Raw genomic sequence first — 14007 nt, 5'->3', positions numbered from 1 at the left:
CTTTGAAGATACTAAACAGTCCCAACTGTCCGAAAGGTGGCCCAGAAGGTGGAGCAGAGGGAAATATCCTGGAATGTCCAAGAATGTGTCTCTGAAAGCGACTTACAAATCTAAATGGCGGGGTGCTGGGGTTGTGGCTCAGTGGTAGAGCGCTCACCTCGCATGTGAGAGACTCTGGGTTCGTCCTCAGCACCACATAAAAATAAATAGACAAAACAAAGATATTGTGTCCATGTATAACTGAAAAGATATTTTAAAAAAAATGTAACTCAGGAAAACGTTTTCAGAAGCCCACCAGAAGACATGGTTGTAGAAATAGGAGCTGGGGGTTAGGAGGAGGGGCAGGCTGGGTGGGAGAGAGGATGATTACCAAGGAAGTGGTGGAGAACCAAGCTGAGGCTTAATTAAACTCCATATCAGAAGCCATCAAGACTACAGCTGAGGTGTGGAGAAGAGACACGTGGCGATGGGGACATACTGGAGCGGCTGCCCGGAACGCAGAGTAGACAGCAGATGTGGCCGTGATGAGAGCCCAGTCCCACGGGAGGTCCAGTCCATAGCATCGGAATCTCCGAATGAGCCAGAACAAGTGTAATAAAATAATAATTAAAGATATAATTGAAGAGCAGTTTCCTGAGCAGGAAGAAGACCAGTATGTATTGAAAGGGTCATGCTTTGAGCAAAATTAATGAGACTCTTACCATGCATCTTCTGAAAACATTTTGTGAGTTTCAAGATTAAAGACATGCTAGCAAAATCCAGGCAGAAGAAAGTGACGACATCATCAAAACTTGGTTCCCTAAAGTTTGCCTTGGTGGGTACCACAGTCAGGCCACCTAAGAATTCTCTACGACTCCAGGCATGGGGATTGACATCTGCAGGACTTGAGGGGCACATGTTGGTGATCTTAGACTTTTATACCCAGCCAAGATGTGTGTGTGTGTGTGTGTGTGTGTGTGTGTGTGTGTATGCTGTGTCCTCTGAGATTTACAGAGCTTTGCAGAATTACAAATTTATGTTCCCTTTAAGAAAATGAAGTTTCTTTCAGACTAAGAGATGACTAAAAATTCTGAACCTAAGATTAATGTCACTGTGTTTTCTAAGGAAATAACCAGATACAAATCAGTGCTCACAGTGACACGAATCACAGAGTTGTAGTTAGTGTAAAATTGGAACCTACCTAAACAGCAGCCTGCGGGGGCAGTCCCGACACAGCGGGTTGTTGGGTGCTTTCCTTCTGAGCATTTGTGGGGAGGGGGTGGACTTGACTGACTGACTGAAGCAGAGCACTTCATCACTGTCTTAAAGGAAGACGCTGCACAGATGCCAGCAGGGTCAGTTGGGAGTCCCAGGTGGTGCCTTTGAACTTGCCTCTGGGGCTCTTCTTTGTGGGAGTGGTCTTTGGAGGAGTCTGGTTTTGGGGGAGACTCTGGTAAATCTGTGGGCCTTGTGAGGCCCGGGTCTGAGAACAGTACTGTCCGTGAACACGGAAGTTGCCAGTGGAGGGTAGGAACCGTGTGACCATCGGCACAGGGGTGCTTCACCCTCACCTGGGCGGACCGTGGTGGTTTCATCATCAGAGAATGAAGAGGAAGCCAAGAAAGTGAGGCTGTGAGGACGGGAACATGGGGCAGGATTCAGGTCTCAAGCCAAGTGGGGGACGCTGACCTGAATGAACCCCTGTGGCGGCAGCCCTGGGAGCCCCAGCCTGCGGGTGTGGCCTGGGTGGGTGTCGCTCAGGTGGAAACCTGGTGGGAGAGCTGAGAGGGGTTTTTCTTTTAAAATGTTTCCCTTCACATGGTGGCGCAAGATAATGTGGTTCTGATTCCATTGACGCCTTGGAGGAGAGTGAGCTGCTTCCTTCTGAAGGCCCAGTGGTGGATGTGGGGAGCTTCTGGCCTGGCTCCGGTCAGAGGTCAACCCTGGCTTGGCGCCAGGGCACCTCGGTCCCCTTGGAGGCTTTTTATTGTCATGCTTGGAGGGTGTGCTCCTGGCCTCTTTGGGTAGAGGCCAGTGCTGCTGGGAGTGTCACAGTGAGTGGATGGCCCCCCCACCGCAGCCGCTGAGCTCCTGGTGCGTTGTTGGTCCACTCTCCATCGACATCTTTGCCCGTGTGTGATTTGCAAACAGAAATCCCAACTGGTTAGTTTTCTTAGAAATGGTTCCACTTGAATTGTTTACCAAACCCTGGTGAAGACAGGAATGAAAAGCAGAGTCAGTGTCCCCTCGTCTGTATTTGCTTTTCAGATAAAGCCCGAGCCTAACTCAGATCTCTCTCTAACCATGCAGGTTCATCTTTGGAAAGCCAGGCGAAGACCTCTGCTCTCTGTTTGGATTACTTGATTTACGAGACGCTGTCAGCGAGACTTGGAGTATTCACGGCTGTGACCCTCCCCTCCCTGTTTCTGTACTTGTATGTGTTGGTGGAAGTTTGAAGCTCTTTGGAGCTCTTGTTTACGTGGAAAATTTGAGCCATTTTGAATCCATTAAAGGTGCAGACGCTGCTAGCAATGAGCTCCCAAAGCCATCCAGGTAAGGCTGCTTCCTCCATTCCCTGCACTCAGTCTCCTTTACAGAGGCACGAGGCTGTCACCGTGCCCTGCTGGCTGGGTTTTCCTTGATAATGGCCACTGTTAGTTCACTGCAGCCCCATGTGCAGGTAGATTGGTGGTTCTTCATCTCAGTGAAACAGGGCTGATGGGGACTTGGGAGCAGTCTTGGCTTGCTTTGCAGGCTGACTTGGTACCAGAGAGGAGAACTGCTCTTGAGCAAGGTGATTTCTGAAGGTTGGCTTGTGATTTTTAGTTAATTGCTCATTCCAGAGTTTCTTGTTGGGGTGCTTTGGTGGGGGGATGCTTCCTTGGTGGCCTTGGGTGGAGTCTAAAGAAGCCTCTTCTGTGCACACACAGGAGCTGCTTGTGGAGTGAGTCCATGGCTTGCTACAGGGTGCTTCTGCGCTGTGTCAGGGTGTACGAGGAAGGGTTTATCCAAGGTCACGGAGCTGGGAGTGGTTGAATGCCACTGTCCCTCAGCTCCTAGGCCATGTGGAGGCACAGACACAGGGCTTCACCCCTTAAGACTTTGGGAAGTCACGGTACCTACACTGCAGTAAGCCTGGGAACCCTCCCCTTTTCCCCTCAAGGTGCAGGCCTCCCCTGGAAGTACCACTGCCAGCTGCCCACCCTCCAGTTGCCCAGGGCATCATGTGTGACCAGCAGGGCACATAGAGTTAGGAACTGACCACATCTAGTCAAGAAGTTGGATTGCTGCAAGGACCAGTGCTTGAGGCCCTGAGGCTCTTGTCCAGGCTGCCCCCTGTGGGATTGCACAGAATGTCACCTACACCTCTTGGGTATGATTGTCCTTTTCTGCTAGCTCTGGAGGGCAGTGCCCAGTCTTTATTTAGATACGAAAGTTTTACTTGAAGTATTCCTGTATTGATTGGTATGAAGAGTGGGTTATGGTCATGACAGGAAACGTTGGAGCTCTGTGCACACTTTGAGGTGTACTCCGTGGGCATTGGTGTGTGGCTCTGCTCTGGCTCCTGGAGGGGCAGCTGTCAAGGTGGGGTGTGCCTCTTTCCTGTGTGAAAATGTGAGTGTTATGTGTATGTGATTTTTAATAGAACTTAATCCTGTATGTGGGGTGCTGTGTGTGTGTTTTTTCCATTTTAATATGACATCTTTGATGTCAGTGTTTATAAATCTAATGTTCTTTTTGATAGTTTGTAAGTGGATATTTATGTGGTCGCAACACTATTTATAACAACCTCCAGTTGGCATCAACAATTGTTGTACGTGTATTCTGTGCACTTCTGTAAGCGTCTCCATGGGACAGATCCCAAGCAGCAGCTGCTGGTCAGCGGGCATGTGTGTTGACGATGTCCTCAGGTTTGCTCTGAGGTTGCCCCAGAAGCTTGTCTCAGCTCGTCTTCCTGATTACACTTCAGGAGAGCTGTGTTTTCCTTAACTTTGTAGCACAGCAGTGCTGGGCAGACTGAGTATTTTATTTTTGTTATGGCTGGGGAAATTATTTTGTTCAACTTCCTGTGTAAATGGGGATGCGCATTTCTGTATGGCCTGGCATCCATGCAGTCAAGTCTTGTATCTGCACCCAGACATCTGAGGACCAGTGTGCCCTGGTTCTCGTTGTTGAAGAAGAGCTGTGTACGCACTGATACTGTGTCGAGAGCTCCTGGGGCGGAGTGGAGTGTCTGTGCGGGGGGGCCTCTGCAGCTGACCCTGTGCTGCACAGATCTGGGTAGCCTTCCCTTTTATATATTTTTTAAAATGTCTTTTGATTTCTGGGAAAAGTGAATTTTTCTACTGTGATTATAGTTTATTAATAACTTTCTGTTATTAACCATTTTTTGCTTTGTATGTTTTGGTGTTTTTTTTGTGTGCTTAAAAATTAATGGCTGTTGTTCTGATAGACTAGGTCCCTTGTCAAAGTCCAGTGTCTTTCTCTTTCTTTAGTATTCATTGGCCCAGGAGTTTACTTTGTTTCATGACATATTTCTCTCTGGTTTCTCTGGGTGTCTCTGTGGCCTTGTCTTGACAGTTTCTGGTCTCTTCTCTAAGGCCCATCTCTGTCAGCTGGACAGCGGGCACTGGTCCTGCTCCTCCTGGGGTCTTCACCCTTGATGTGTGCCCGCTTGCCTGTCCTGTCTGGGCGCTGTGTGTCACTTTCTATTGCCGATCCTCTGCTGTGCCCTTGGAGCGGGGCTTGGTGGAAAGAGGGCAGGGCTGCGTGCCTGTCGTGGTGGTGTGCTTGGGCCTGGAGTGGGCACTGCTGCTTTTCCAGCCCTTCGGACTCCTTCAGGTGCCCGGCCTATGCCCACGCAGTATGGTCCTGCCCCTGGCACAGTGCTGGCCTGGGCCCACCTCACTGGTCACGGTCTGCCCCTCAGAGCGATCCTGCCAGGCTTAGGGTTTCCAGGCAGCCCTCCAGGTTTCCCGTCAGTTTGTGTACCTGCTCATCCCCTGCCAAGCTGTAAGTGTGGACACAGTTTTATTTTTATTGTGTCATTTTAGTGGATTTGGGGGAGGAATGGAAATAATACCCAGTCACTCAATTTCCTGTCTTTCCCTCCTTCCTCTCCTTCCTCCTTCCCTTCTTTCATCTTCCTCTCCACTCCTTCCTCCTTCCCTCTTTCTCTCTTTCTGCTGGGGATCACACCGGGCCTCTGCGTGCCAGGTGCCTGCCCCACCTCTGAGCGTCGCCGCGCCCTCACTCTGCCGTCTGCAGCAGGGGTCTCCAGACACCCCCAGGCACAGGTGCAGGCCCTTCTTTCCCTCATGCCAGGGAGGAGAGTCCTGTGGCCACCTCAGTGTCTCTCCAACACTAAGTTGCAGCCTCGTGCCCATCCTCTTTCCCCTGTGTCTCCAGAGTCCTCTCTTGGCTGGCTCTCATCTGTGACCCTGCTTCTGTGTGGCCTGGTGCATGCTGGGGCACCTCCAGCCCGGAAGGTGCAGCTGCTGTGGGCTCTCTCACATTGGCAGTGCAGTTGGCTTTGCCTGGTGATAAAGCAGCCTTTTATTTGATGTGTGTAAGTCTTCTTTCCCCTGTTTTTCCTTTAAACTCCCTCTGGTGCTGGGTGAGGTATGCGTTATGATTTTATTGCTGTTCTTTCTGAACTTTGCCAGAGCCAGGCCCTGGCTCTTTGACGTAAAAGCCGCTTAACTGTTGGGATTTATTGCTCTAAATAACTGTTTCTAATGCTGTGAGCAGCCTGGGGAGAAGCTTGGGTTGACGGCGCTTGTGAGAACTCTTCTTGGAGAGGGGCTCTGAAATGCCCTTCCTGCCTAGCCCAGTGCACAGGCCTTCCCCCGTCTCAGTGCGCCCAGATAGGCTGAGTGGATCTGCAGGGCACAGTGTGTGTCCTGGAAGTGCGTCCCCACTGTGACCCAGGGTGGGGGCAGGTGCCTGTGTGCCTGCTCATGGCACAAGCAGTGTTCCCCTTTCCCTGTTCATTTTCTTGCCAGCGACTAACCTTCTTCCTTTCCCCTTGGTTAAGCTGTGCCTGGCACCCACTCAGAGGCCCCGGGCACTCACCTGTGGCTGCAGTCGCCCCTGCCGGGAGGTCTGGTGAGAACCCTCTGAATCTCTGGAGACCACGCAGAGTGCTGGTGCACCCTGCCCACCCAGGAGAAGCCTTGCTGGGAAGCTGGTCAGGCAGGGTCCATGGCCTTCAGGCCTTCCGGGTCCTGTCCCTCCCTGCATCTTGGCTGGGAGCATGGATAGTGTTCAGTTAAAAACAAAGTTACACGTTGAGGGAAGCTTGTGCAGTGAAGATCAGTGCTTTGGTTTGGACCATATTCTGTGCAGTTTGAAGCACCTGTTCACACAAAGGCTGCTGAAATCTGCCCCCAACGGTGTGGTGGTTAGTGAGCCCCGGTCTCCGGGTTCCGCCAGCCGCTGTCCAGATCCGTCTCTGGGTCTCCCAGGAGAAGGCACTGCCCTTTGGTGGGGCTGAGCGAGGGCCTGGGATCCTTCAGTCCCCACACTCTGTCCTTCATTTGTCTGATCTTGATGGAATCTGTTTACTTCAACCAGGACTATTATATGTTAATACAGAAGTTATATCCCAAGGGAGTATTTATACAGTACTGAAGTCACCTTTTGCCATGGTTGACTATTTCAGGAATAGTGCCAGTTTTTAAGGGGAGAAGATGAATTTCGCAGTCCTGGGATTAACACTGATGTCAGTTCTGAGCTGCTGTGACGGGCAGGTCGTGGACCCTGAGGGAGGTTCTAGAGGCAATTCTGGAACTGAGAGTGGCTGTGGAGGAGGCTGGAGAGACCCAGGCCTAGCTCCTCAGGAGAGTAGGTAGCAAGGACAGCCAGCTGGGTGGGGGCCTGCGTTCTGAAGGCTGGGAAGGGGCCGGCCCCAGTCTAAGAAGAATTGCTTCCTGGCTGTCGGGGAAGGCAGAGGAGAGGCCCAGCAGTTGGTGAACATGGGGTTCTGGGCAGTGGGTGAGTGAGGCTGAGGTGGGGCCTTAGAGAAGGCACAGAGACGTCTCAGGCAGTCCGACTGAGTCCAAGTGGAAGATGCGGCTGGGAGCTCCGGTCTGCTTCCTGGGAGGAAGGTCCCCGCTGTTCCCCTGTGCTCCACAATTCCACCTGCAGCCCAGCCCGGCCTTCTGGCTCCTCCCAGCCACCCGCGTAGCAGCCTCCACAGCTCTCCTTGTCACACCCTGCTTCTCCATGCCATCATTATCTGGGATCTTAATCAGTCAAGATTTGTTCTGAAAATCATGTAGACATAAGGACTTATTTTTCAACGTACTTCTTTTTTTTCTATCCTCAAATTGTGTTTTGTCTTTTAAAAATTACGAATGCTCAGTTGCAATGAAGAGCTCAGAAAACTCACTGTCAATGGAGCATTGATGGTTTGTTTTGGCAATTCTCTGAGAATTCTTATACAGTTTGTGGAACATTTGCATTTGTGTCCTTTTTTCAAAGCCTCCATTGTTGAAATGCAAATTTCTGAGTTCTGAGATGCTGAATGTTGGATGATTAATGATATTGAGGTTTAAGAATGAACTCCTGGTATGTATTTGACACAGAAAACCCTGTGCGAGGATCATTAGAAGCCATTGAGCACAGCTTGACGGTGCAACAGAAAGGCCGTAATTGCGGGCCTGGTGGTGGGGGCAGATCGTACGTGGACAGGTGTGCAGATATGTGGCCGCCCCCAGACACAGGCCAGGAAGGCTGGGAGCTGCTGTGGCTGGGGCTGCCTCTGTTCAGCGTACTCATGTACAACTTGCAGTACCGGGAAGTCGGCAGGGACTTCTGGCTTGCTCCAGGGCAGCTTGCAGGGACCAGAACAGGTGGCAGTGTGTTCGGACAGTGCCCTCCGGTTGCTTCACTTTGTGGCTGGTGGCCCTGAAGTGAGCTAGTCCACACCCACTGTGTGGGCGAGGACACCAAACTCACTGCTGTCACACACCCAGGCTGGGGCCGGACGGCATCACGGAGACCGGCTGGAGTCAGAACCAGTCTTTTGTCCCTGAGGTACGTGTACTGCTCTGTGGACAGAACTCTGGGGCACTCGGGGCCAGGTAGGAAGTGCACAGGCCAAGCAGCCAGGGCCTGGAACCCCCTAGGAAGGCCGTGTGGTTTAGGGAGATGTCCCCCACAAAGGGTGGGTCAGCTCACCCTGAAGAGCAGGCAGGACGCGCTGCCCAGGGGCCTGGCCACGGGAATTAGAGCTCAGCGAGGCGGGAGGCCGTGGGCTTAGGGGGCAAGGGAGCCTGGTCCCTAAGGGCTGCTTTAGTCTGTGGGGAAAATGGCTCTGCTCCTGTGGTGGGTCTGGGAAGGGATCCTGGCCCTGCACTGGGTGTCAGGAGCCTGGCTATGCTGTCCGGGAGCGCTGGGCCTCTGTGCTGCTCACACTGCGCCTCCTGTTGTCTTCGTGGGGACCTCTTTGAGCTCTCTTCACCAGCCCTCAGAACATTCGCTGGACCCAGCAGTGACCGGGCTGCCTGGTGAGCCGTGTGGGTGGGGACTTCAGTGGAGACGTCACCACTCTCAGTCAGCAGCCCTCTTGCCTACTTTACGGGGACGTGTAAGAGGTGGTTCCTTTATGAGAACTATAGTGATCCAGACAGAAGTAAAATGAGGTGAGTACATTTCCCGGAATCACATCTGACATCGTGTCTTCTGCTTTTAGCCGCTTAATCAGGGTGACCGTGGACAGGGCCTTGAGCAGGAGGGCAGGGCACCCTGGGAGAGGGGAACCTCTGCCTGCGGTCCCCTGCCTGCCCGCCTGGGAAGACAGCACACACAGGCAAGAGAGTTTGCCTCCCCGGAGCCGGGTCCGGGTCCTGCTGCAGGCCGAGGTGGCCACTGTTCTGGGGGGCTGGGGCGGCTTGCTGGTTCCCAGGCTCTGGCTGGGAATGTGGGTCCCCCACATCTCTTGGTGGGGTCCTGTTTCCACTGGACTCCGGTCTGCCTTGTCCTGCTCCCCTCTGTCTCCTGTCTGCCCAGGGCTCTCCCCCTGCTGTCATTGAGTCCTCGGCTCCTGACGCAGGACTGGAGACTCCCGGCGAGGTGCAGGTGTGTAGCTTTTGGGAGCTCACGAGAAACTGCCCAGCCTCAGCCACTTTCTAGCTTTTACTGTTACTATGTACTTTAAAAGGTAGTAAAATTTATATAGAAGCGGTGTCTGTATGTTTTTTAAAACAGTACAGAAAAAAACCTTTATTTTTGTCGTGTTTGAATTAACATTTGTGAGAACCACCTCAAGTTGGTTGCAGTGTCTGGATGCTCATTGTTCAGTGGTCACCAGTGTTGTCCCAGGTCCAGGTCAGTCGACTCGGTCTCACTGGAGATGTCCAGCTGTCTATCCTCAGAGCCTTCACCAAGGGAGGTTGTGTTGTGTTGTTATTTTTAAACTTCAGTCTCTCAGGCTGGTTTGTAGAAGGCCGTTTCTACGGCCTGGTTTTTTTGGGCTGAGCAGTGTGACGTGTACAGGGACAGTCACTGCTCACCGTGCTGCAGGCTGGAGGGCCAGGCTCAGTGCAGGAGGGCGGCTCTCTGCTTTGTGGATGGCGCCTTCTGGCTCTGTCCTTGCGGTTAAGGGGTGCCTCCTGAAGGCTCGGGAGTGGCCCTCACCTGGCTCACTTCCCAGCAGCCCTGCTTTTTGCTGCTGTCGCCCTGCGTCTGGGTCTGACAGGAGGCTTGGGGGCACCAGCGGGCACACCATCCAGCAGGTGCTCAAGCCAGGCGACACCCTGGCGTAAGAGCTTCAGGTTCCACTGGGTTATTTCGCCTCAGAGCCGAGTGGGTTTCTTTTTTTGAGTTTTCCTAAAAAGCCCTTTATAGGCACTGGACTTGTGTACATCTGCGTTTCCTGATGGCTTGTGGACCCAGGAGGACTGGTGTGTTTCTGTTGGAGTTCAGAGAAGACGGAGGGGCCTGTTCTGGGTGCACCGGCCCTGTTGGTGTCATCTTAGAAGCCGTCCTGACCCGTTCCTGTGAGAGCAGGGTGACATCAGACCACAGGGTGTGGGATTCTCGGTGCCACCCACCGTCCCCTGCACACGGAGTGCCCCTGGCTGACCACAGCGCAGACCTGCCTGCCTACCACCGGCTGTAGAGGCACCTGTTCTGCCGTCAGCCCGGAGACCCGCAGGGGCCGCCTCTGCCCAGGTTGCTCTCTGGGCCCGGGCACTGCTGTTTCAGTCCCACTGAGGGTCAGGGAGGGGAGTGAGGCTCTTAGTTCTCCTCCTTAGGTACTTGTGGGTAAGAAAAGAGTTTTTAGAATATTTGAGAAGGTGCTGGGGAAACTGGACGCATGGAGAGTGAAGGATTTCATTGGGAAGTTTTAGTGCTAGGCCACAGAGAGAGAGAGGGCTTTATTTTGGGAGCACCTGATGCTCTGTGTTGAGAACTGAGTTGTCGGTGGTCATGGGGTCATTGTGATGGTGGGAGAGGGGAGGTTGGGGACCTCCTAGAATTACTTTGTGGATGGTGGCACCACCCTTAGATGGCAGGGAGCCCGTTTTCTGAGTGTCTGTGATGGGCGAGGCGTGATTGCCAGGCAGGGAGGGGATCTCCAGAGGCTCCCGGCTCCCGAGGCCGTGCAGAGTCCTCTGGTGGCCAGGGCTCCCCTGGAGTGGAGGCGCTTAGCGGGGCAGATATCCTCATGTCTTTGCAGATGATGTCTCAGTTTCAGAACATGTTCAGCATTGTGCAGACGTCAGTGTCCCTGACGACAGCTCTGGACACCACTTTAGATGGTAAGGAGCAGAGCTTTAGCTGAGCACCAGTGTTGGGGGCAGGACTGGCGTTGGTGAGCTGAGATTGCTGGGTCCTCAGCGTCCCAGGGGCGCAGCCCTTGGGAAACCACAGACAGAATCTGGGAGTTCTGTTGGGCTGTCCCTCTTGGGGCCCCCTTCTGGCCTCGGGGAGCAGTCTAGTTATTTATCGGTATTCACATCTTCTGTGATTTGGTTCTTCCCTTCCCCAGTCATCGGTTGTGTCTTGTACATTTCCTTGGTGGTGTGGAAAGTCAGTGGCGGGCTGTGTCCATGTTTGCAGGTCAGGAGCCCAGCTCCATGCAGCTGAGACTCACGCAAGAGCTGGGGACATCCTGGCATGAGGACTCAGCTGGCATCTTCCTGGGGCTGGGGAACTGCAGGCCCTGGTTGGGTGTGCTGGGGTCTTGGTGGAGGGAGCAGCTTGACTTTCATCCTGGGGTGGCACCTGTGGCTTTGGTTGATGGAGAGTGGCCACCTGGCAGATGGGTGACCTGCGTTGTCTTCCCTGCACTGGCTTTCACTAGGCAGCAAGGAGTGTGGTGACCCTGTGTTTGCAGGCAAAGTCCAGACCCTCCTGATGGAAGGGTGGGGCAGCAGTCCTCACCTGCCCAAGCATGGACTGGCGGAGACACTGAGTTGACTCATCAAGATAACACCTTTACCTACCATTGCTTTCTGCAAAGCGTGACAGAGCGTTCCAGGAGCAGGGGGACAGAGCAGGTTTTGTGTCTTGTGGTTTCATGTAAGTAAATGTGTAGTTTTCATGGGTTATTGTTAAATACAGGAAGCCTGCCTTGTTTGTTTGGGGGCCTTTCAGGTCACTTCTGGACACTGCTGTGGCTGGAAACAGACCTCCACCCAGGGGACCTGGGCCTTAGACCTGGTGCAGTCTCAGCGCTGGGCAAGAGCTCGAGGCCTGGGGGCCTGTCCCACGGGGGCCTTCCCCACAGGGCCCTGTGCCAACAGTGGCCTCTGGAGTTTGGCGGCTGAGTCTCGTTCTTGCCTCCAAGGCTGTGGAACTTCTAGATGGACAGACTTGTTGGAGTCTTGTTGAATGAATGCTGTTGGTGCCAAACAGACTCTGCACGTCAAAGGCCTGGGATCCCACAGCAGCATATCTGGAGAATGGCCTCAGAAAAGTGCGTGACTCAATCTTCTCACGTTCTGTGCAGTGAGCATGTTGATTTTGAACACTGAATGCACACGACTTGGTGTAGAGGTGAGGTGTCCCCCAAAGCTCGTGTGTGAGACCAGCAGGAAGGTTCCGAGGAGAAGTGCCTGGGCTGTGAGTCTTAACCCAGTTAGTGAATCAGCCACCTGAGGGTCACTGCGTGGTGACTGAAGGCAGCTGGGGTGTGGCTGGAGGAGGTGGGCACTGGGGCGTGGCTGTGGGGTGTAGATTTGTATCTGGCAAGTGGAGTCTCTCTCTGCTTCCTGAGCATCATGTGAGCCGCGTCACTGTGCTGTCCTCTTCTGCCATGATGTCCTGCCTCACCTGGAGCCCTGAGGAATGGAGCTGGCCTTCTATGGACCGAGACCTCTGAAACTGTGAGCCCTCAAATAAACGTTTCCTCCTCTGCAGTTGTTCTGGTCAGGTCTTGTAGTCACAGCAGCTGACAAAACAGCTCTTTCTGGATTTTCAGACCCCTTACAAATAAATGTGAACTTAGCCCTTGACTTGTTATTTAGGTGTGTTAAGCAGATGGTGCTTGCTTGATGTCTGCCCCAGTGCATGCTGGGCAGGGGGCAGTCTTGGGAACCACGTGATAACTGACCGGCTGCACAGGTGGAGAAGGACCTCAGTCAACAGGGATTTCACGGTCCCGATTGAGTGGACTGGAGGCTGTGGGAAGGCTTGGAGTCAGAGGATGGGCTGGTGGGTAGAGGCTGCCCCAGCCCAGATTGTGCAGAGGCGGGAAGTGCTCAGGCCCTGGGGATACAGGCCCTGGGAAGTCTCAGAAGCACTGTGCTCTGGAGCTGAGATAAGGCAGGTCCAGCTGGTGACACCACCCACGCTGTCCCAGAGCTGAGTTTTCACTTTGTTCTTCCTGGGCCTGAGCAGCTGCAGCGTCAGGTCAGCAGGCAGGCCTCGGTGCTCGGTCAGTCGGGTCTCCTGGCTCCCTGCATGGCCTGGCCTTCTCTGGGACTCTGGGCCAGAGAGCCTCGTCTCTGTCCTCCTCTCCCTGCTCCTTTCCTCTTCTGGTTTCTTTGTTCCCCTAAAGACACATTGTGGAGAAACAAGCCAGCGTCCGACCCAGTCCCACCCCTTGTTCCCCGGGCTTGCCCCAGGCCTGCCCCTCATTCTTCAGGGGCTAAGCTGTGGCCTTTAGCTGCAGCCCTCATCCTGGGGGCTTCCCCTGCCCCTGGAATGCTCTGTCACACACAGCTGGGGCCGCTTTGGGTGCCACCGTGCGTCTGGAGCAGTCGTTGGCTCTGGTCAAATTTGTAGATGTGCTGTGAGTCTCTCCTTGTTTTTGGGAATCAGTGGGGAGCTCAAAAGAGAGAGCTGAAGAACCTCGCGCCCAGCACAGCCATCTGATGTGGGATTAGAACGGACTCCTTCTGTGGGCCCCCCTCCTGGTCCTGCTCCCTCCCTCCTGGGGGCACAGTCGCAGAGACAGCCCCCTTGGTGGGCTTCTGCACAACAGACACACCTTCCTGGAGCCCAGGTGCATTCTGCTGCTGAGGACAGCTGAGTCCCCACATGCACCCAAAGCAGTGTCTTCAGGGACTTGCTGCTTATGCCATTCCCTTGCTGTGGCTGTTTGTGTGACAACAGCTGTTCAATAAAAGCAGTTTAGAGGAGGGGGGGGGCTGTTAATTCTAGTCCCTGGCTTTAAGACTAGATTTGGCCACAGCAGTGGTGCAGGTCTCTAATCCCAGTGACTCGGGAGGCTGAGGCAGGGGGATTGCAGGTTACAGACTAGCCTGGCAACTTAGCAAGACCCTGTCAAAAAAAAAGGAAGGAGAAAAAAGAAAAATCTGTATGATGAGAGTGGGGACTGACTCAGCGATTCGCCTCTCGGGAACCGCGACCCAGGTCCAGCTGAGACAAAAGTGTCAGCGTCCAGGAGGAGCGTGTCCGAGGTCCCTGCCCAGGCTTCCCCGGTAGCCAGAGGCATCGAAACAAGGCAAGGCTGAGAAACTGTCACAGCCAAAAGGACTCTAAGGAAGGTGACACCTGTGATGTGGGAGTCTTGGGTGGGACCCTGGAGTGCAGACGAAAACTTAGGACGTC

General features: G+C 53.7%; 1 protein-coding gene across 1 annotated transcript in view; it reads left to right on the top strand.

Annotated features, from left to right (window-relative positions):
* The window catches only part of Hdac4 (histone deacetylase 4), a 254151-nt gene that overhangs the window by 29290 nt on the left and 210854 nt on the right, over positions 1 to 14007 (top strand). The window contains exon 2 of the mRNA XM_026379669.2: positions 2290 to 2532. Coding sequence (XP_026235454.2) covers positions 2511 to 2532 — 22 coding nt within the window. The 5' untranslated portion in view covers positions 2290 to 2510. The remainder of the gene's footprint in view (positions 1 to 2289; positions 2533 to 14007) is intronic.

This window comes from Urocitellus parryii, chromosome 1 (assembly GCF_045843805.1).
Source record: "Urocitellus parryii isolate mUroPar1 chromosome 1, mUroPar1.hap1, whole genome shotgun sequence".
Taxonomy (NCBI): domain Eukaryota; kingdom Metazoa; phylum Chordata; class Mammalia; order Rodentia; family Sciuridae; genus Urocitellus; species Urocitellus parryii.
The sequence above is the reverse complement of the archived record's forward strand: the minus strand, read 5'-3'. Positions and strand labels throughout refer to the sequence as shown.